Consider the following 22,104-nt stretch of genomic DNA (forward strand, 5'->3'; position numbering starts at 1 on the left):
ATAAAGTCGAGTGAAGTCTAAGAATGGGTTAACTATTGGACTTCATAAAATAATTTTATTTGGCAAGGAAAGTTATTTTGATAATAGCAACAGACGGCAACAGAAACATGTGCTTCTCATGCATAAAACATGTATTTATATTCCCTTAATTCCTGTGGAATAAGCTCCAAATATACACGTATTGGGAAGTATTTTTTCATGAACATGTTATTGGATTCGGATATTTTTGAATGTATTTCACGGCATTTCATGTCTCTTGATGATCTAATAACGCATGAAACGCAAAAATATAACAACTATTTCGTTAAGTAAGTAGAACATAATTAAAAACAAACATCATCCTTACGACGCATGTGACAATCTGCTTTCTCACCGCTTGGAGAGCTGGTTTCGCTCCAGCTGTTGTAGCACGCAACAGAAGAAAATATCTAAGTCGTCATGGAACATTTATTGTGTGTAAGGAAAACAAAGAACAAAAATGTAAGTATACAAGAAGAAGACATAAAAGAATAATATACTGTACTATATGTAACAGGACTGAGCGCAGGGAAGATGAAGTCTCGCCCCCCCCCCCCCTCTTCCAATTTACTGTACTGTATGTAACAGGACTGAGCGCAGGGAAAAAGGAGTCTCTCCCTCCCCCCCCCCCCCCCCAACCCCCTCGTGCCACCATTATCGCCGTCAAAACCACAAGAAAACGCCGATTCACATTGACATCAACGTTTCTTTACGTTACGTCACTTCATCGTAAATATTATAGTGAGATCCATTTTTCCAAAATTATACAGCTCAGAATTAGGAACCAATACAAACAAAGAATGAAACAAGGGAATAAAGTAAAGAAATAAAACAAAGGATTATTATGTTACTACTACAACACACAAACCATCACTCTGTCTCTCAGGTTAATATACATGCTTGGAGAAAATGTTCTAATCGAAAAGATAATTTTTTCATAAATAGTTCAAAGTTCATGTAAATTGTAATAACAGTTTTTGCTCGCTATCAGGAGAGGTCGTCGAAGTTTCAATTTGACTTCGTTTATCGATATATTTATATATATAGTTAAATTTGTATTCATCTCTGTACTTCAAGCTCTGTGATTTTTACGAATTATGCACTAAGACTTGTAGAGGATTGAATATGTAGTATTGTGCGTTGGATGTAGTAACTGCGTGATATTAACAATTAAAAAAAAAAAGACTAAATCCGTTTTACTTGTTAGAAAAATGGCCTATAACTACGCAGCTGTTGGAAACCCTCCGCTTCCTCCCGGAGCACTCAGTGAGTTGATAGTATTTTTTTCGCTGCCTCTTGTACTGATGTTTTATAAGGCAGCTTCTCGCGTGATTTGCGCAAATAGTTAGGGCAGACGTCAGTTTTGGTGTCATAGTCTACGGTCTGCTGCATATTAAGATCGTTAAAATCGGCTGTCAACCAAAAAGAAAAGCGGCCCTTGTTCGATTTCTTACGGGTTTGGAGATTTTCTCTGGGCGGAGCGTGGGAATTGTGTTGTACTTACTTTCATGTAATTATAATTCTCATTCCAGCATTGGGATGGCAGCATGGGAACGTCGGAAATGCCAACAACTTAAACAATTACTTCATTCGGAATAGGATCCTGTTGATTTTTTAGCTCATGATTTGAATGTCAGCGTACTTTTCATATTTATAATGTGTAGCACATTCAAGCCAAAACGAATGTATTCCATTTATCAGTCCATAGTGCAATGATATGAAGAATAGTGCTTGAAATGCAAATCTGTGGAGTTAATAGCAAATGTCATAAAGATTGTGAATAGAAAGTATGTAGTGTGACACCACAAACCTTACTCTTTGGGTTTAATGAACTTGCAGTTCAGTTAGCAGGAAATGAATCCTGTTACATGCATGTGTCAGTGTGTGTCATTTAAGGAGTATCTAATGTTCTTATTTGCAAGACATGAAGGTGTGTACATGATTCAAACGAATCTAGATCAGATTGTAAAATAACTTTGCTGTTGTTCATGAAACTGTACTTGGAGTGTTAAATTTATACCATTCTTCCTTTTCCTTCTCCCATTCCATCTAGTAGATTTTCTTACCATTTAATGTGTTGTATAATTTGATGTCATATGATTCAGAAGGCATACTACATTTCTAGTGCAATTCTGCCCTTCACGTTTGTGTAAAAGATCCACAGTCATTTGCATTCAAGTTCATGCTGTGTACTGTAACTTTGTGAAAGAATTTGGTCCTGCACTGTAGCTGGCTTCTGACCAAACAGAAGCTAGTCAGAGCACGTACTACTTTTAAGTCGCTACTTATGACCACTAATGACTTGTCTTGAAGGTGGATTTCAAAGGTGACTAAGATCATTTGCACTAATTTTAGAGCTAACAGCAGAATGTGTTGCTATATGGACCCAGGGATTAATATGCAAGCTCCTTCATAATTTTCCTTGTTGTGTGACGTCAAGATTGCTTGAAAACCTCCTTAACAATGGAATGTTTCAAGTGGTTATTGGAAATACATGGAGGAACACATGAAATTGAATAATGGCCTTTATCAGGGCTGCACCTTAGCTCTTCATCGTGTATATCGCTGATTTGTCTGCAATGGCATCTGTAAAAGGTGGATGTGCTGCAGGTTGGGGCTAGTTACATAGCATAAAGAAATTAAGAAAATGGATGCTCTAACAAATGATTTGGCTACAGTGAGCAAGTATTTCTATAAATGAAGGCTCCAGCTCATTTCAGCTGAGATGGATGTTTCATGCTTTCACCTGTACAATAAACTTGCAATTATGAACTTAGAATGCTTTTCAACAATGTCGCCGTAACACATAATACAACTCCTAAGTATCTAGGTGTTCCCTTTAAAACAGAATGTTAAACTATATGAAACACCTGAAAAGGAAACATCAAAATCTGTTCAAGGAGTAATACCATAGACAAGCTATGTGATATCACATGGGGCTCCTTGGCATCTACGTTATGGACAGCAGTCTTAGGTCTGGTTTATTCTGTAGCGGATACTGCTGCCCCACCTGCCTTAACAGCCCCAACACCAAAAAGAATACACATCAAACTAGACCATACAATCCAAGTGATTTTGGACACATTGTAGGTACCAGTCCTTTGTTATACACCTCCACCACAACTGTGAAGACGGCAATTATTTCCTAGAGACTTTACAAAAATTCAGTCAACAACTTCCTTTTCAGTCATTCTCCGACAACATAAATACTAAACATTTCTGCTCTAGATGGTGCTATATACTTAGAGAATAAGAACTTTGATATTGTGCAGTACTGGAAGAAAGCCTGGAAGATAATTAGTGGTAGATATCGAGGAATTCCAGTGTGTCTATGAAAAACTGATTGGCTTTGACTTTCCAAGAAAATCCTGATGTAATTCTAAACAGAATTGGAACCAACCATGGAAAATGTGTGTGTGGAAACTAAACATGTCTCCAAAGGGTGACTGTGAAGCAGAAAGGCAAGCAATCCAGCATAAAATGCAGACATAATTCCTGTGAGTTTACACGTGATTATTTGAAGATGTCTTGAACAAGGCTGTTAGTTCAGTTACCTTTATTTGCAATCTTTTGCAGACTGGTGCAAATGATAGGTGCATACTGACCCGAACATTTTGTGGTACATGTCATCATGCTCTTATTTCTATAAAGCAGCAACATTCTCACAAGGGAACGTCCCCATCGCACCCCCCCCCCCCCCCTCTCAGATTTAGTTATAAGTTGGCACAGTGGATAGGCCTTGAAAATCTGAACACAGATCAATCGAGAAAACAGGAAGAAGTTGTGTGGAACTATGAAAAAAATAAGCAAAATCTACAGACTGAGTAGTCCATGTGAAACATAAGCAACATCAAGGAGGGTGGGAGCACTCGAGCGCCATGGTCCCCTGGTTAGCGTGAGCAGCTGTGGAATGCGAGGTCCTTAGTACAAGTCTACCCTCAACTGAAAATTTTAGTTTCTTTATTTTCGCAAAGTTATGATCTGTTGTTTCATTCACTGACGTCTTTGTTCACTGTAATAAGTTTAGTGTCTGTGTTTTGCAGCCGCACCGCAAAACTGTGTGCTTAGTAGACGAAAGGACGCGCTTCGCCAATGGGAAACAAAAACATTTGATCGCAAGGTTATAGGCCAACCGATTCCTCCACAGAAAAACGTGCCTGATATATTCCATACGACACTAGTGACGGGATGTGCGTCACATGACAGGAATACGTTGTCGACCCACCTAATTTGTACACTTGGTGAATGGGTAAAAAGATTCTTCTACCTTGCCCGATTTAGGTTTTCTTGTGGATGTGATAATCCCATTGTAGAGGCACGTCCTTTCATCTACTAATCGCACAGTTTTTTGGTGCTGTCGCAAAACACAGACACTAAACTAATTACAGTGAACAGAGACGTCAATGAACGAACGGACAGATCATAACTATGTGAAAATGAAGAAAGTGAAATTTTCACGGGAGGGAAGACTTGAACCAAGGACCTCTCGTTCTGAAGGTGCTCATGTTAACCACGGGACCACGGCACTCCTGATATTACACTGTCCTCGATGTTGCCTATCTTGCACATGGACTACTCAGTCTGTATATTTTGTTTATTTTTTTCATAGTTCCATACAACTTTTTCATGTTTTCTCGATTGATCTGTGTTCAGGTTTTCAAGGCCTATCCACTGTGCCAACTTATAACTAAATCTGAGGGGGGTGCGATGGGGGAGGTTCCCTTGTCAGTAGTGACAAAGGGAATAAGTTAATCTACATGCACCATGTGAGCAATGATAGTGTGAATGGTGTAGTTGTCTCCACCTCTTTGGGACATTTTGCCCAGGTGACAATCTACCTTCAGTCTCTGAGGAAGAAATATGTTGCAGATTTGCTCAGCACTTTAAGTAATCTTCTTGTGATATATCTTGATATTTACTGGTATGGGAAAACTGATAAGAGTTGCATTTAAAAAGTGGCATGTCCGCTTTAAACATATTGCAAAATTTTTCTAGTACCCTTTGTATAGATTGTTAATTTTAACATGTATAGGAATGATATATGCCTAATTGAATATAAGCGTGGTGTAGCAGAACATTTAACAGTATCATTAAAGTAACATTTACAGTTCTGTTATGTAGATTGCTGTTTTATTGCAGCAAAAAGGTGCAATTATTTCCATAATGAATTTTTACTCTGCAGCGGAGGGTGCACTGATTTGAAACTTCTTGGCAGATTAAAACTACATATTATTCAAGTGCTTTGTGCAGCAGGTCTTGTTCTAATAGACTTGATGCTGTTAATGTTTGTACAGACCCAGCACCTCCACCTCCTCCAATGACTCCAATGCAGATGGGTATGATGGCATCCCAACAACATATGCCAATGGCTGCAGGACACCTTATGACTGCACAGGGTTACCTGGTGCAGGGACAGCACACACCACCTGCTCATCACCAGCAGCAGATGCATGTGCAAATTCAGATGCAACATGGGATGCTGAATCCTGCCATGAATGATGCCCCTCTTGAATTTAATATGAACAAGAACAAACCACCAATGCCTGTAGCAGGTTTGTATCTTTGTGTGTCACTGTACCAGTAGCTTTCATCCATTTACACATCCTGTTTTGTAGATGCCAATGTGAATGAGAATCCTAAAGAATGTAGTGGAAGTCAAATAGATTATCAGATAAAAGTTTTACTATAAAGTCCATCTATAACATAACCACTGGAGAGATCACTAGTTTTCCAACTGCTGCAAAAGTCAGTGAAATATTTGGGTTAAAAGATGCTATTTTATAATTCCTGCTGGTAGATATTTAATTTCTATGCAGCTACATCTGAAAATATGCTTGTCCTCATTAAAATAAGTGTAAGTTTGTAAAAAGATGAACTATTAATACAGAGGGGAAAAGATAAAGAAAACTGATGATCTCTTAGGCAACATTCAGTTCGACTTTAGGAAAGGTACAGACTTCAAAGAGGAAGTACTGTCCTCGCACTTGACAGTGGAAGCAAGACATATGAAAAATTGAGACACTTTCATAGGATTTGTCAACCTATAAAAAGCATTCAACAATGTAAAATGTTGCAAGATGTTCCAAATTCCTAGCTAAAAAGGTATAAGATGTAGGGAAAGGTGGCTAAAACACAATAGGTACTAGAATCAAGAAGGAACTGTAACACTGGAAGACCAAGAATGAGGTGCTAGGATTAAAATAGTGTAAGACAGGAATGCAGTCTTTCTCCCCCTACTGACCAATTGATACATTCAAGAACAGAATTAAAAGATAGGATCAAGAGTGGGATTAAAATTTGGGGTAAACGTATGTCAAGGATAATATTCACTGATGGCATTGCTATCTGTGGTGAAAGCAAGGAAGTATTATTATAGGATAAGCTGAATGGAATGAACAGCCTGCTGAGCCAATAGTAAACTGAAGCAGTGAGGTGTAGCAGAATGGGATTACTAAGAAACTCTCTATCAAAATTGGGGATCACAAATTACGCATAATGGAGGAATTCTGCTATCTTGGAAGCAAAAACCATAGGACATATGAAGCAAGGAGGACATTAAAAGGAAACTAGCTCAGACAAAGAGGGCACTTCTGACCAATAGAAGTCTGTCTGTATCAAACATAAGCCTTTAGTTGAGTCTCTGTGTCTGAGCACAACACTGTGGGGAAATGAACCATATTGTGGGGAAACCAAAAAAGGAAAAACATCTAAGTGTTTGAGATGTGGATGCAATAGAATAATGTTAAAAATTGGATGGACTGATAAGAAATGAAGAGGGCTCTGAAGAATCAGTGAGGAAAGAAATCAGCGGAAAACACTTAGAAGATTTTCTTACGAATGTAGTACCCTTATCTTAGTAGTGTACTAAAGTAATGATTTATGTGCATGTGTTGGAATAACAACTGTGTTTATTGACCATGAACTAAGTCAGTACAGCTTTAAAGAATGAAGGTGCACATACGAGTACAACTGAAATATTCTTCTGTGAAGATGCGTAGTGAGTGTCCAGTACAATGAAATCCACGATTGTTGGTGGTGGTGACTAGCAGAGAGGTGTCATGGAGGTCCCCCGTAAGGTCGTGAGCTCGTGGACAGTTGAGGATTGGGTCCAGTGAAGTGGGGCTTTTCAGAGTGGCTGATGGGAATCCACTAGCTGTGATCTAGCCAAAGATGCAAGACGGCATTGTCTGATGGGTAGCAGATGCGGCAGGCATTATGGTCCAAAGCGTAGACTCGAGGGTGGCTGGTGGTTGGTCTGGAGCCTGGAGCTGAAGTGGCTGTCTAGGATCTGAGCGGTGATCTAAGTACCCGTCACTGGAGGAATACAGGCACAGTGTCATATAGACATGTGACACTGCAAATACAAATAGGTGCCTGTGACTGTAGCGCTTGTATACTGAAAAATGCATTCCATGTATTGGTGTGACTTGTCCCCTAGGTGCTGCCGGTGGTGCAGGACGCTTGGTAGTAAACATCCTGGTGACTTTTGTGTTAACAGCTTCCAAAGGTAAGGCAGTGGCTATATCTGGCCTGCGAAGCATATCTGCGAGTGTGGTGGCTGAATATGCAAGAGCCCTCCATGTACTACAATGAACACACTGACACTGCCACAAGAGAATTTCTTGTTTCTTCAACTGGTTAGCACTCCCAGTCCTGCATTGTAAATAGTGTTCAAGAAAACAAATTACGCTTACTAAAATAATTTGATAAAATTGAGCCTGAGGATACTTGGGATGATATTACAATAAGAGAACCTTTTGCTTTAAAAAAATGCACTTCACAGTCCAGACTTTTTGTTCATTCTAAATTTGATATATAACATTATGAAACATGTTAACATTTTGTATAACACAGTTCAGCTACAGGGTGGAAATGTCATTACTTTACCCAATTCATTACACCATTTTGAGTCAGTAGTTCGTGAAATATGAGAGGACGTTGAAGGTATCGACTTTCTGAAGATCATTTTACTTTTTCAAGAAGCACTTACTCTGACAGAAGATGCCAAAGAAATGTGTGAAACTGTGCCCAGCCAACTGAAAGCAAAATTCCATAACTTTTACATATTTACTAGCTTTGAAATTATTGACCCAAGTAAGTTTGCTTCATTCAGAGAAAGTTTCCCAGCCACTTTACTCGACATGTTTTCATTAAGGTGAAATCCATTTACTTGCCATGATAAATTGAACTCTTAGGGATTTATCTCATTGATGTGTTCAAAGGCATTACATCAGTTTGTGATATGTTCGCTTTCCTCGTGGAGCATTTGTTCGAAGATTCATTCATTGAAGTGCACAAAACTTTGCAAATTGCACTAACTACGTGTGTTTCAATGCCAGAAGCGGAGTGCAGTATCAGAATTAAAATCATCCTCGAGAGTAGTATGTGTCAAGACAGGCGGAACTCATTGGCTGTTTTTTTTCCTATGCGTATGGAGAAAATCAGTGGAATTCCAAACTTTTATTTATTTATTGGTCCAGTAAATCATATACAGGGTGTTTCAAAAAGGTACAGCCAAACTTTCAGCAAACATTCCTCACACACAAAGAAAGAAAATATGTAATGTGGACATGTGTCCGGAAACTCTTACTTTCCATGTTAGAGCTCATTTTATTACTTCTCTTCAAATCACATTAATAATGGAATGGAAACACACAGCAACAGAACGTACCAGCGTGACTTCAAACACTTTGTTACAGGAAGTGTTCAAAATGTCCTCCATTAGCATGGATACATGCATCCACCCTTCGTCGCATGGAATCCCTGATGCGCTGATGTATGCCCTGGAGAATGGCGTATTGTATCACAGCCATCCACTATACGAGCATGCAGAGTCTCTACATTTGGTACCGGCGTTGCGTAGACAAGAGCTTTCAAATGCCCCCATAAATGAAAGTCAAGAGGGTTGAGGTCAGGAGAGCGTGGAGGCCATGGAATTGGTCCGCCTCTACCAATCCACCGTCACCGAATCTGTTCGTGATGAACACTAACCTGTTGATGCTACGTACTGATGTGCTTGATGCTAGTACCGTAGAGCAGTGAGTCGCATGTCAACACAAGCACCACAGACAACATTACCTTCCTTCAATTGGGCCAACTGGCGGTGAATCAAGGAAGTACAGTACATACTGACGAAACTAAAATGAGCTCTAACATTGAAATTAATTGTTTCTGGACACGTGTCCACATAACATTTTTTCTTTATTTGTGTGTGAGGAATGTTTCCTGAAAGTTTGGCCGTACCTTTTTGTAATGACCTGTATACAAACAATGTATTACAGAAGTTGAACATATTTTACAGTATGATAGTGTTAGGCAGCTGTTCTACTTTGTTACTCGTATAATCTGACAAACTAAAACCAATTATTTAATTGTAAGGTTTTAGGAGCTGTATTGAATGCATTTATGTGTTTGGTAATATTATAATTTCTGGCAGCTTATTGTAGATTATTGCACCATAGTGATAAGCACACTTTTGAGATAGACTTGTACTGGAATAATTTACATTGATATTTCCACTTAACCCAATATGGTACTCAAGCACAGCAGTGTTCTGAATAAGGAAATTATCTTCATCCTTAATTTTATTTTTATTTTTAAGTGCACCAATTTTAGGCTATAAATGCAGGGAAGAGGGAGAATATTTAAATCTTTAAACAAAGACTTATAGGAGCATCTGTTAATTTTCAGTTATTCGGATTATTCTCTTTTGCTTCCTGAATGTTGTTAAGGCAGTAGGAGAATTTCCCCAAAAGTTGACACCATGTCTTAATAACAAGTGTCTCTGAGAAATATATACAGTTTTTCCAGTGACAAGAATTGCATTGTTGGATAATAGTTTGAGTATATATGTTATTTTAGAAGGTTGAGAATTTACGAAATGTGAATATATTAATTTTTCTGGGGCTGAAAGTGTAGAGTAATTGTTGTTTTTGTCTATTAAGACAAGCCTGTTTCTATAGAGCCATCGTGAAACTTAACCTGTGATTACATCTGCAGCAGTGGTGCTTCAGTAAGCAGACTGATATCATCTGCAGATAGTACTGCTTCCACATTCTTTACACACGAGGGTAGATCATTAATACATGAGGACATCATTCTACATCTACATGGTTACTCTGCAATTCACACCCAAGTGCCTGGCAGAGGGTTCATCGAACCATTTTCATACTACTTCTCTACCATTCCACTCTCGAATGGCGTGTGGGGAAAAAGGAATACCTAAATCTTTCCATTTGAGCTGTGATTTCTCTCATTTTATGATGATGATCATTTGTCCGTATGTATGTGTGTGTGAACAAAATATTTTTGCATTCGGAAGAGAAAGTTGGTGACTGAAATTTTGTAAATAGATCTCGCTGCAAAGAAAACCGTCTTTGTTTCAGTGTCTGCCACCCCAACTCGCATATCATATCAGTGACACACTCACCCCTATTGCACAATAACACAAAATGAGCTGTCCTCCTTTGCACTTTTTCAATGTCCTCCGTCAATCTTACCTGGTAAGGATCCCATACCATGTAATAAAAATCCAGCAGAAGATGGACAAGTGTAATGTAGGCTGTCTCTTTAGTGGGTTTGTCGCATCTTTTAAGTGTTCTGCCAACAAAATGCAGTCTTTGTTTCGCTTTCCCAACAATACTATCTATGTGGTCTTTCCAATTTAAGTTTCTCGTAATTGTAATTCCTATGTATTTAGTCGAATTGACCTCCCTAAGATTTGTGCAATTTATCATATACCCAAAATATATCAGATTTCTTTTAGTACCCATGTGGATGACTTCGCACTTTTCTTCGTTTACTGCCAATTGCCACTTTTCGCTCCATACAGAAATTCTCTCTAGATCATTTCGTACCTGGAATTGATTGTATGATGATTTTATTAGATGGTAAATTACAGACAGCGTCATCTGCAAACAATCTAAGGGGGCTGCTCAGATTATCACCTAGATTATTTATGTAAATCAGGGACAGCAGGGGGCCTATGACACTTCCTTGCGGAACACCAGATATCACTTCTGTTCTACTCGATGATTTACCGTCTATCACTACAAACAGTGACCTCTCTGAGAGGAAATCACGAATCCAGTCACACAACTGAGATGATACTCCATATGCACACATTTGATTAATAGTCACTTTTGAGGAACGGTATCAAAAGCCTTGTGGAAATCTATAGGAATATGGAATTGATCTGAGATCCCTTGTCGACAGCACTCATTACTTCATGGGAATAAAGAGCTAGCTGTGTTGCACAAGAACAATATTTTTTGAATCCACCTTGGTTGTGTGTCAATAAGTCATTTTCTTCAGGGTGATTCATAATGTTAGAGTACAGTATATGCTCCAAAATCCTACTGCAAATTGAGGTCAGTGATACGGGTATGTAATTCAATGGGTTACTCCTATTTCCTTTCTTGAATATTGGTGTGACCTGTGCTACTTTCCAGTCTTTAGGGACAGACCTTTCGTCAAATGAGTGGTTGTGTATGATTGCTAAGAAAGCCACTATTGTGTCAGCATTCTCTGAAAGGAACCTGATTCGTATACCATCTGGACCGGAAGACTTGCGCTTCGTAAGTGATTTGAGTTGTTTCACAACATGTAAGATATCTACTTTTGTCACTAATGCTAACAGCTGTTCTGGAATATTTACTTCATCTCCTTTCATCAAGGAATTATGGAAAACCGTATTAAGTAAATTGCTTTAGTGACACCATCATCGGTAACATTTCCATCACTATCGCACAGTGACGGTATTGACTGTATTTTGCCACTGGTGTACCTTACATATGACCAATATCTCTTTGGGTTTTCTACCATATTTTGAGACAATGTTCCATTGCGAAAACTATTAAAAGCATCTCACATTGACGTCCGCAGTAAATTTCGAGCTTCTGTTAAACTTGGCCAGTCTTGGGGATTTTGCATTTTTCTGAATTTGGCATGCTTTTTTTCGTTGCTTCTGCAACAGTGTTCTGATGTGTTTTGTGTACCATGACAGATCAGTCTCGTCTCTTATTAACTTATGTGGTATGAATCTGTCTATTGCTGTCGATACTGTATTTTTGAATTTGAGCCATATCTGGTCTACACTTACATAGTTAGCTTGGATGGAATGGAGACTCTCTCTTAGGAAGGCATCAAGCGAATTTTTATCTGTTATTTTAAATAGATATATATTTTGCGTTTATTTTTAGTGATTTTGGTGATATGGTTTTAAGCCTCGCTACAATGACCCTGTGTTCACTAATCCCTGTATCTGTCGTGATGCTCTCAATTAGATCAGGATTATTTGTGACTAAGAGGTCAAGTGTGTTATCGCAACCATTTACAATTTGTGTGGGCTCATGAACTAATTGTTCAAAGTAATTCTCAGAGAAAGCATTTAGTACAATTTCGGAAGATGTTTTCTGTCTTCCACCGGCTTTGAACATGTATTTTCGCCAACAAATTGAGGGTAGATTGAAGTCTCCACCAATTATAACTGTGTGTGTCGGGTGCTTATTTGTAATGAGGTTAAAGTTTTCTGTGAACCTTTCAGCTACATATCATCTGAGTCGGTGGGCCAGTAGGAGGAGCCAGTTATTATTTTGGTACGGCTGTTGAGTATAACCTCTACCCATAGTAATTTACAGGAACTATGTATTTCACTACAAGATAAACTACTACCCACAGACACAAACATATCACTACCTACTTTATTTGATCTATCCTTTCTGAACACGGTTTGCACTGCTGTAAAAATTTCGGCTGAATTAATCTCTGGCATTAGCAGCTTTTTGTTCCTATAATGATTTCAGCTTCAGTGCTTTCTGTCAGCACTTGAAGCTCTGGCACTTTTCAAACACATCTACGACAATTTACAACTACAATACCGACTGTTCCTTGTTCGATTCTCGTGTTTCTTTTCCCTGTACTCTTTATGACTGGAGCCCTTAATGTATACTAGAAGGGGAAAAAAATGGTTCTAAGACGCAACCCTGTGATACACCATGTTTCAGTGAGGGCATAACTGACAGGTAGTTCTGTGTAGTGTTAGCATGTCTATGTTGGACTTCCCTAACCTGAGATTGATTACTTAAGTAGGATTTCAGCCATTCATTTGGCATCCCTCACACACTTTAACGATCAAGTTTAAAAGAGAGAGAGAGAGAGAGAATTGATAACCTATAACATCAAAAGCATTTGTTAAATTTAAGAAAAACGTGAAATTTTGGATGAGTGATTGTCTATTGCACTTAAGATGTAGTTGACAAGATGAAAGGTAGCTGTCTCAGTGAAATATTGTACTCTGAAACCTTGCTAGCATATTGATTGTACGTGGGTTGAACAAAAAGTGATGCCTTCACTCTTGTTAATTGGTTTTAAATGGGAATATTTTAATAAATCAAATACAGAAATAATCCTTAGGATGTGATCTTTAATTACCAACATTCACTTTTACATGATCACCAGCCAGTTGGATACATTTCTGCCAACGATGAACAAGTTTTCTGAAGCCGTCACGGAAGAAGTCGACACTCTGTTTCCGCAACCACAGTCTCACAGATTTGTCAATGTCTTCGTCAGAAGCATAATGATGTCACCGCAGATTGTCTTTCATTGTTGGGAACAGATGGAAGTCAGACGGTGCTAAATCTGGACTGTATGGAGGATGCCATTCAGTGGTGAGATTCAATCTCTGAAGTTTTGCTGTGGTGTCATGTGAAGTGTGTGGTTTGGCATTGTCATGCTGCAGGAAAACATTTCCCTTCTTCTTTTGGAACCTTGCTAGCCTTTCTCTCTGAGTGATATGATGATCATCCTGAATCAATCTGTCAATATTTCCCTTGTGATACTCGGTGGTTGCAGTCACAGGATGTCCAACTCTGTTTGTCATGCACGTCAGATGTTCGTGCCTCAACATCTTTAAACTCGCCCAACGACACACAGCACTCGCATCAACACAATCACCATAAACTGCTTTCATTCTCTGATGAATCTCCTTTGGGGTGACACCTTCTGCTGTCAAGAATTAAATGACTGCACCTTGCTTAAATAGCATTGACCAACCGTCTGCATGTGATTCCATACTTTACGCTGTAAAAACAGAACCATTCAATGCTGAGGCTTCTCGCCAACTGGAGCTGTAGAGAAGAGGCTACGGAACAAGCCAGTACCTGCCGTTTACCAGTGCTGCCAGCTGTTGAAGAGTTACAAAGGTGGAGGCAATACTTTTCAGTCAACCCTCGTATATTATTCTGACTGATATATTTTGTTAGCCGAGCTAGGAAGAGGTTCTATAATCTTTGAAAAGTCAGATAGCACTACTACAGGTCTATAATTTGACATTTTATGAGATTCACCTTTCTTATAAAGAGGTATGACATTAGCAGTTTTTAGCAGATCTGGAAAAATGTCCTGTCACAGTGAAGAATAGCAAATGTCTGATAATGGTGCAAGAACAAAGTTTGTTGACAATGTTATTATATGGTTGTGTATCTCATCAGCATCTGCTGAATTGCTATTTTTAATGAGCTTATGGTTTTTCATAGCTCATATTGACCAGTAGGACAGAGGAACATGCTTTTTTTTGTTGATATTGAAGTTTGCAAGTATCTGGGTGTCCTTCACAACTAACTTACAGGAGTTTTTGGTCACTAAATCACTTTCACTTGTAGCAAAGTATGAATTGAACAGATCTGCATCTAACTTTGGATCCTTAATAAGATTGTCATTATGGGATGGAGCAATGTTCGTACATGCTTTCATTCTTCCCAGTAAGTTTCTGCACAGCTTTACATAATGCGTAAGTCTTGTTTGGTGTTTCCCTGATATATCAGTCATTTTTTCTTACTTTAGCTTCTATTATGACCTGTTTCAGAACTGATTTATATAGTTTGAAATAGCTTAGAAATCTTAGATCACTGTTCATTGAGCAGCAGGGTAATTGATACGTTTGCCAGTTAGAACAACAAGCAAGCACAACTATTGTATAAGTAAACTGTCAGTAAGAGACCTAAGTAGTCTACATGGTAGCTAGGTAAAACACACATGAAACTACTCCTGGGCAAGGTTTATCACTGATTTTCTTTCTTCCCTTGGCCGTAAGGCGAAAGCCTAGAGGGTCCTCAGTAGTTACTCTCTGGTGCACTCCCAATAGGGAGGAAGTCACTTACATCCTCCCACCGTTATACCATTTTTGTTTTTATGCCACAACCACACCACAGAAACACTTACTTCTAGAATAAATATGAATATCAACAGGAGGAGAGCTGGCAATCTTCAGTTCAGACTCAACCCTGGCTCCATACCCCTAAACATACAGTGAAATGTGTCGTCATGGCATAGCACCTCTCCACATTATTGAAGCTCTCAGAGTCCCATGACAAGCACCTAGGATGGTGGTATGAATGATTGTTTCCACTTTGTTTTTGACACCAGTTGAATTTTTCAGTTTTTTTTATGCAAACAATCAAGGATGCAGTGATGTTCCATTGTGTGCTTAATTTGTGAAAGATAAATGTACAACCTTTAGAGGGGGATATACATTTATCTTTCACAAATTAAGCACTGAAGGTGCCAGGGGTAAAATACAGGGAGCGAAAGGCTACTTACAATTTGTACAGAAACCAGATGGCAGTTATAAGGGTTGAGGGACACGAAAGGGAAGCAATGGTTGGGAAGGGAGTGAGACAGGGTTGTAGCTTATCCACGATGTTATTCAATCTGTGTATTGAGCAAGCAATAAAGGAAACAAAAGAAAAATTCTGAGTAGGAATTAAAATCCATGGAGAAGAAATAGAAACTTTGAGGTTCACCGATGATATTGTAATTCCGTCAGAGACAGCAAAGGGCCTGGAAGAACAGTTAAGTGGAATGGACAGTGTCTTGAAAGGAGGATATAAGATGAACATCAACAGAAGCAAAACAAGGATAATGGAATGTAGTTGAATTAAATCAAGTGATGCTGAGGGAATTAGATTAGGAAATGAGACGCTTAAAGTAGTAAAGGAGTTTTGCTATTTGGGGAGCAAAATAACTGATGATGGTCGAAGTGGAAAGGATATAAAATGTAGACTGGCAATGGCAAGGAAAGCGTTTCTGAAGAAGAGAAATTTGTTAACATCGATTATTATAGATTTATATGTCAGGAAGTCGTTTCTGAAAGTATTTGTATGGAGTGTAGCCATGTATGGAAGTGAAATGTGGACGATAAATAGTTTGGACAAGAAGAGAATAGAAGCTTTCGAAATGTGGTGCTCCAGAAGAATGCTGAAGATTAGATGGGTAGATCACATAAGTAATTAGGGAGAAAAGAAGTTTGTGGCACACCTTGAAGAGAAGAAGGGATCGGTTGGTAGGACATGTTCTGAGGCATCAAAGGATCACCGATTTAGTGTTGTAGGGCAGTGTGGAGGGTAAAAATCATAGAGGGAGACCAAGAAATGAATACACTAAGCAGATTCAGAAGGATGTACGTTGCTGTAGGTACTGGGAGATTAAGAAGCTTGCACAGGATAAGGTAGCATGGAGAGCTGCATCAAACCAGTCTCTGGACTGAAGACCACAACAACAACCACACATGTATAACTTGGTAACGTACTAAATTCTGAATTATTACTCAAAGGTGTGTGGTAGATGTCCAAAGCTGTGTTTCCCTAAAATTTTTTAGCAGTAAAAATATTTCCTCTGTAGTCAGAGTTCACCAACACCTCAGGTTATAATTAAGTCATTTATTTACACACATGGTATACATGGTACAGAAGACCTCCCATTGAGCTTTCAGTAATGACTGGCAACTTTTATTAAAAGAACATACAAGATTCATCACTAACAGTATGTGATGGCATAATTCAAGCATGCATAATGTATTATTCACACCACAGTTACTTTCAGAATCTACCTCCAGGTTCAGGAACAAGAGCCCCTAGGCATGTCTCCTTGCTAGCTGTGCTGCATCACTGGGGAGACTCTGAAAATAAAAATCGACTAGTACCTCTGAGGTTAATAATATATGGCATCTGAGATGACAGCTAATCTGTCACATTTATTAAGTAGAAGCCAAGGGTTTGTAACCTTACACGATATCTGTTTGTTCATCACCACAGACCACATCATGATTATAATGCTGGCATTAAAAATGGTTAAGTGTTTGCATATTAGCTGGTATATGGATCTTCTCACAGAACCTCTTCACTTGAACATTGGTCTTATCATTCTCAGAGCTTGAGTGATTAGTGGTAGGAGGGTGTGGATTGAATGAAGAGGATCGTAGGGTTCAGACTGGCTAATGTGGCTATAGGGGTTGTAATGAAAAGCAACTCGGGTTGGGAGTAACTTTAATCATTGGGTTACAGTCAGTGTATCTCGATCAAAATAACGAAGTGTGATGATGTCAGTTCATGTCTGTGTGTGCATGCACAATATGACTGTGGCAGTAACAGCTGGGTGCTTAGGAGGGTCGCAATAGTCTTATCACTTTTCTACTTCCTTTTGGTACTAGTTTAGGACATCCTGTCATCTAAAATATCACAACACACAGAGAAACAATGCAAGCAATGAAAACAAACAATTGTTACATTACTGGTTGCAAGTCTAGTCTGCAACTATCTGTGGCATATAGTGACAGTGAACAGAATGGTAGACATGACAAAGCTCATTCTGATTGTTGCTATGGTAGCTGTCCAGTAAACAACTAGTTGTCAGTCACTTTGTTATTCTGATACGAGTATAGTCGTGGGAATCCACCCCAAAGCAATTTACAAGTATAGAACTTTAAATTAATTAGGACCTGCTTATAATTTTTGCAGACTGGTTATTCTCCATTATTCTTCTTCAGTGAACTCTCTTACCCCTATGCAGACTCCTTCTTTATTGTTTCTTCTTCTTCTTCTTCTTCTTCTTCTTCCATTTTATCTGACTTTGGAGATTGTTATATCAATTACTTTTTAATGTTCTGTGACCTTTTTTAGTTCGTATTGTTTCGTTCTTTCTGTTCTTACTTTCATTTTTTCCTCAAAGATTTGATCTTTTCATTTAGTTTTGATTTTGACTTGGAACTTCTATTTTTTCTCTTTGGTTATTTTTTTGCTATTTTATCAGTGAGGATATTTTCTGTGGTTTGGAGTTCATTTACGTCCTCCGTTTCTGTGAAGCAGTTTGTTTTAGCATTTTGCTGCGGAAGTAGTAAAAACTGTTTTTGGTTAGTCTGTTTATGTTCATTTTGAGGATGCAACCATAAAAATAAATTCTCCTTTTTCTCATTGTGTCAGAGTTTTTCAATGATTTTTTTAAAGGTTTCATTACTGACTTGGACAAGTTTGTTGTTATCGAATTTGGGGACTAGCATTTTTCTTACTACCTTCTTTTCTTTGATCTCTGGCCTTTCAGTTGGACCATGGTTGATGATGGACAGAGTTTTGTCTGTGTATAGTGCATTTAGTTTGATTACAGTGCTATAGTGTCTCATTTTTGCGTTCCATGAGATGTCTGTTTGTTAGGTGTTTTTGGTTAATTGTAAGATCAGCTCAAGTTTATTTCTTATATATGTTTGATTATCATTTTCTTTTGAGCATTTCAACTGATTCTTTCTCAATGATTTTTGAAATCTTGAATGATTCCTATATTTTGCCTCCCACTTTAAACACTTTTCATAAGGTAATATGTGTTTCATTAATTAAATTTGCTGCCATTACAGTTGGTAGAGGATGATTGTACTTATTAAAGAAATACAATTGTACTCTACTGAGGCACTGTGGTGTAACTATTAAGACAACTGAAAATCAACTGAATATTTTTAGTACATAACAAACTATAGGAGTTTTATTGCACATTATGAACCACAGTCTACACAAGTCTCTGTGGTGAGTTATATTCTGTGAAAGGCCTTGCAGATTTGAATGTGCAGCATTCACTTTAAACAGCACAGTGACTGTGATCATGGTACATGTGGAAGCGGACTGTCAGTATTGGGAGACCACAGAGAAATTTCAAGTTATTTATATTCCAACAGGCTCTGTTAACGATGCAGAGATTGACACAGTCTCTGACTGCGTGGCAACTATCAGGTGTTTCTGACAAAGATGGTCAAGGCTATCATTGGAAGCTCAAATTTTTATTGTAATTTGTGTCAGGTAGAATTCTGAGAGTGCCTTATACAAGAATGCCATCACAGTAAACTTCATTGTTGGGAAATTGTCTCCTTGGCTTTTGATATTCCCTGGGAGACACTAGATGAAACCAAATCTCCTGTTTCATAACATATCAAGTGTCCTTTATACTGTCAGCTCCACCTCTTTTATCCTACTTTTAATAAACTGTTTTGAATATCCTGTTGATTATTCCATTGCAGCTATCCATCTCAGCAGGAGCTCACCTTCTATTTTCCCAGTCACTTTCCAGTAGAGCTAATTTTGTATGGAATGATGTAGTCATTAAACAGGGCTTCAAATTTTGGCATCTTTTCAGCTCATTTAGAATTTCCATGTAAAATAGTTATGCTTAATCATCCCAACTTTCTCATTATTTTTTCAGCATTATTAGTGGGTGATGAAATTTTGATATGAGAAAATGCCCCACTTTTTCTGCTGTTAAAAATCATGTGTTTTTGGCAGAAATTATGTCTGATTATCAGACAATAGTCTCTTGTGTATATTAACCATCTTAAAATAAAGGTCTGTTAAGGAGGTGACTACTGTCCCTGCAGTATCATTCTTAATAGAGTAAAATTTGACTCAGCCATTATGGAAAGGATAGATTGCTGCTCACCATAAAGATGACACATTGAGTTGCAGACAGGTGCAACAAAAAGACTGTGACACATTAAGCTTTCAGCCTGAGCAGTCAAAAATAGTGGTTTGTGTGTGTGTGTGTGTGTGTGTGTGTGTGTGTGTGTGTGTGTGTGTGTGTGAGAGAGAGAGAGAGAGAGAGAGAGAGAGAGAGAGAGAGAGAGAGAGAGAGGGGTGCTTACTTGTATGAATGCATGTGTGTTTCTCTTTTCTGACAAAGGTTTTGGCAGAAAGTGTAGAAGAACAATCTTTTTGTTCAGCCTTGCAACTCAGCATGTCATCTTTATGATGAGTAGCAATCTGTCTTTTCCATAGTTGTTGATATTCCAACCTGGATTTTCCTTTGTTTAAAATTTGACTAATTTTGAACAACATTCCATGATTACCAATAGCTATAACATACCTCTTTCAGCCTCGAAGCAATGAATTAAATAATTCCACTATCATTAATCCTCATAATCTTTCAGGTGTTAGAGTGGCATTTGGTATTTGTACATGTAGTAATGGAGCTAACCTCCTCATGTATGGCACAGTACCAGGTTCTTTTTAGTGTTGTGAAAGCATTTCTTTAAGTAGTTGTGCATTTACATGTGCCTTGATAAAGTTTCCTGGTGCAAAAGGAGAATGGCCCGCTTGGATTTTCCACATTGATACTTTAGTACCATCGTGACATGTCCATAAAAACCAAGCGCTCCTTCTAACACTTGCTAGAACATATGGGAACTTCGTAAATAAAACATTTAGAACTGAAATGCCATCTTTTTCAAGTATAGGAAAACAGTGTTTCACTGAAGGTTATTTTTCAGTGAAATTTTCTGTAGCTCCTCTTGCTGATTTGTGTTCATTTCCTGATCATCAGTCTTTACTTGTTTCACATATGTCACAGCATTAACATATCATCTGATTAGATGCTATCCAGCATTTCTTTTAATTTGGTTTCCTCAAGGTGTAATAGATAAACCTGTTTTTACCACATTAGGAACAAAGGTATTCATCTTGCCCTACTGCCACATCCACAGGTTCCCTGTTCACTTTTGCCTTGTATGTCAATGAATACACATGGAAATCAAATCAAACAATCCATGTTCTTTGTGATGTATGAAAGGTGGTTATTGCAGATTATCCTGTTCTGTACCAGCTTTGACCTTGAATGAGTGGATATGATACAGAATCTGTCTTGAGATACTTCTTTTTTACAATATGTGTATGTAATAGGGCTTGATTTTAATCCCAAAATTAAATAACACGAAACATAGCCTCAGAGACAGCTTACATCCAGAAGTACAAGTTTAGCGGTGCTAAACACTCCAATATTTTGTCGATTTCACTGAAATATTTCACCTAAGATATAAATTAAATTATTGAACAAATATCGTGGTAATAGTTTTACACTCAAGAAATTTAATTACACCTCCTAATGAGATAAACTTCCTTTGATGTATTCCCTTAAATAGATTTAAAATAGGGAAACTGATTTTTATGTTTAAACCTCACCACTAAACGAATCAGTTTTAAGTCTGTGTGGCTGTAAGAATCTGTGATCACTGAGAGACTGTACTTCTATCAGTTCCCTCATTATTTGTTCCATAGCAAAAAGGCACAATCACATTGAGGATAACAGATTTGATGTTCATCTGTGTGTATGAGAACTTCTTGTTGAACAGTGATTTAATTGTGTCAGTGGTGCAGTTCACAGACTTGGGTAACTCTGATCATACATCTGTATGCAGGCCGTTTCTGCTTATCTGAAACTACTTTCCCTCTAAAATAGTTATCAGTTTTTACTCTTGAGGAGTTATTTTGAGGTGACGCTTTAATGTATGTTGTATTTCTCGTGAGTAACTATGTTAGTGTGTCCTCTGCGTCCATTGCTCAATTTTTTACCACATATTGTACACTTAACATTCTCATTGTTTCATTGAATAAATGGAATTTCTTGCAGTTACTATTTATATTGCACTTGAATTTTCTCATTGTTAACATAGGCAATATTAAGATATGTTATATGAAAGTCACTTCTGCAAGTACTGGAAACAGTAAACTGCCACACACCACACAGGAGATAGAACATGTGAAGTTACAAGATAGTGGTATAATTGGGTTTGTGAAAGAATAAATATAATCAATCAAACTCGAGGACGAACAAATTTTAATTTTTCATGTGAATGAAGTGTAATGCAACATTCCAAAACTTCAGGCAAACAAAGCGTTGTCAGAAAACACGATTAGCTTACAAAGAAAAAAAAGTCATATGACAGAAGAAGAATATCTGGGACGTTTTGCTGTCCACAAAGATGGTTTGGAGACATGAGGA

The 22,104-nt window shown here is 38.1% G+C and overlaps 1 protein-coding gene across 2 annotated transcripts in view; it reads left to right on the top strand.

The window, feature by feature from the left end:
- Window positions 1–963: 963 nt before the first annotated feature.
- The window catches only part of LOC126356223 (ecto-NOX disulfide-thiol exchanger 2), a 202,191-nt gene continuing 181,050 nt past the window's right edge, over window positions 964–22,104 (top strand). The window contains exons 1-2 of one of the 2 annotated variants that reach the window (XM_050007042.1): window positions 964–1,284; window positions 5,313–5,570. In XM_050007042.1, the coding sequence (XP_049862999.1) occupies window positions 1,230–1,284; window positions 5,313–5,570 (313 nt within the window). In that variant the 5' untranslated portion in view covers window positions 964–1,229. Of the gene's footprint in view, window positions 1,285–1,321; window positions 1,949–5,312; window positions 5,571–22,104 lie in introns of those variants that run through there. The other variant, XM_050007041.1, reaches the window with a different exon arrangement.

The sequence above is a fragment of the Schistocerca gregaria genome, chromosome 3, assembly GCF_023897955.1.
Source record: "Schistocerca gregaria isolate iqSchGreg1 chromosome 3, iqSchGreg1.2, whole genome shotgun sequence".
Lineage (NCBI taxonomy): Eukaryota > Metazoa > Arthropoda > Insecta > Orthoptera > Acrididae > Schistocerca > Schistocerca gregaria.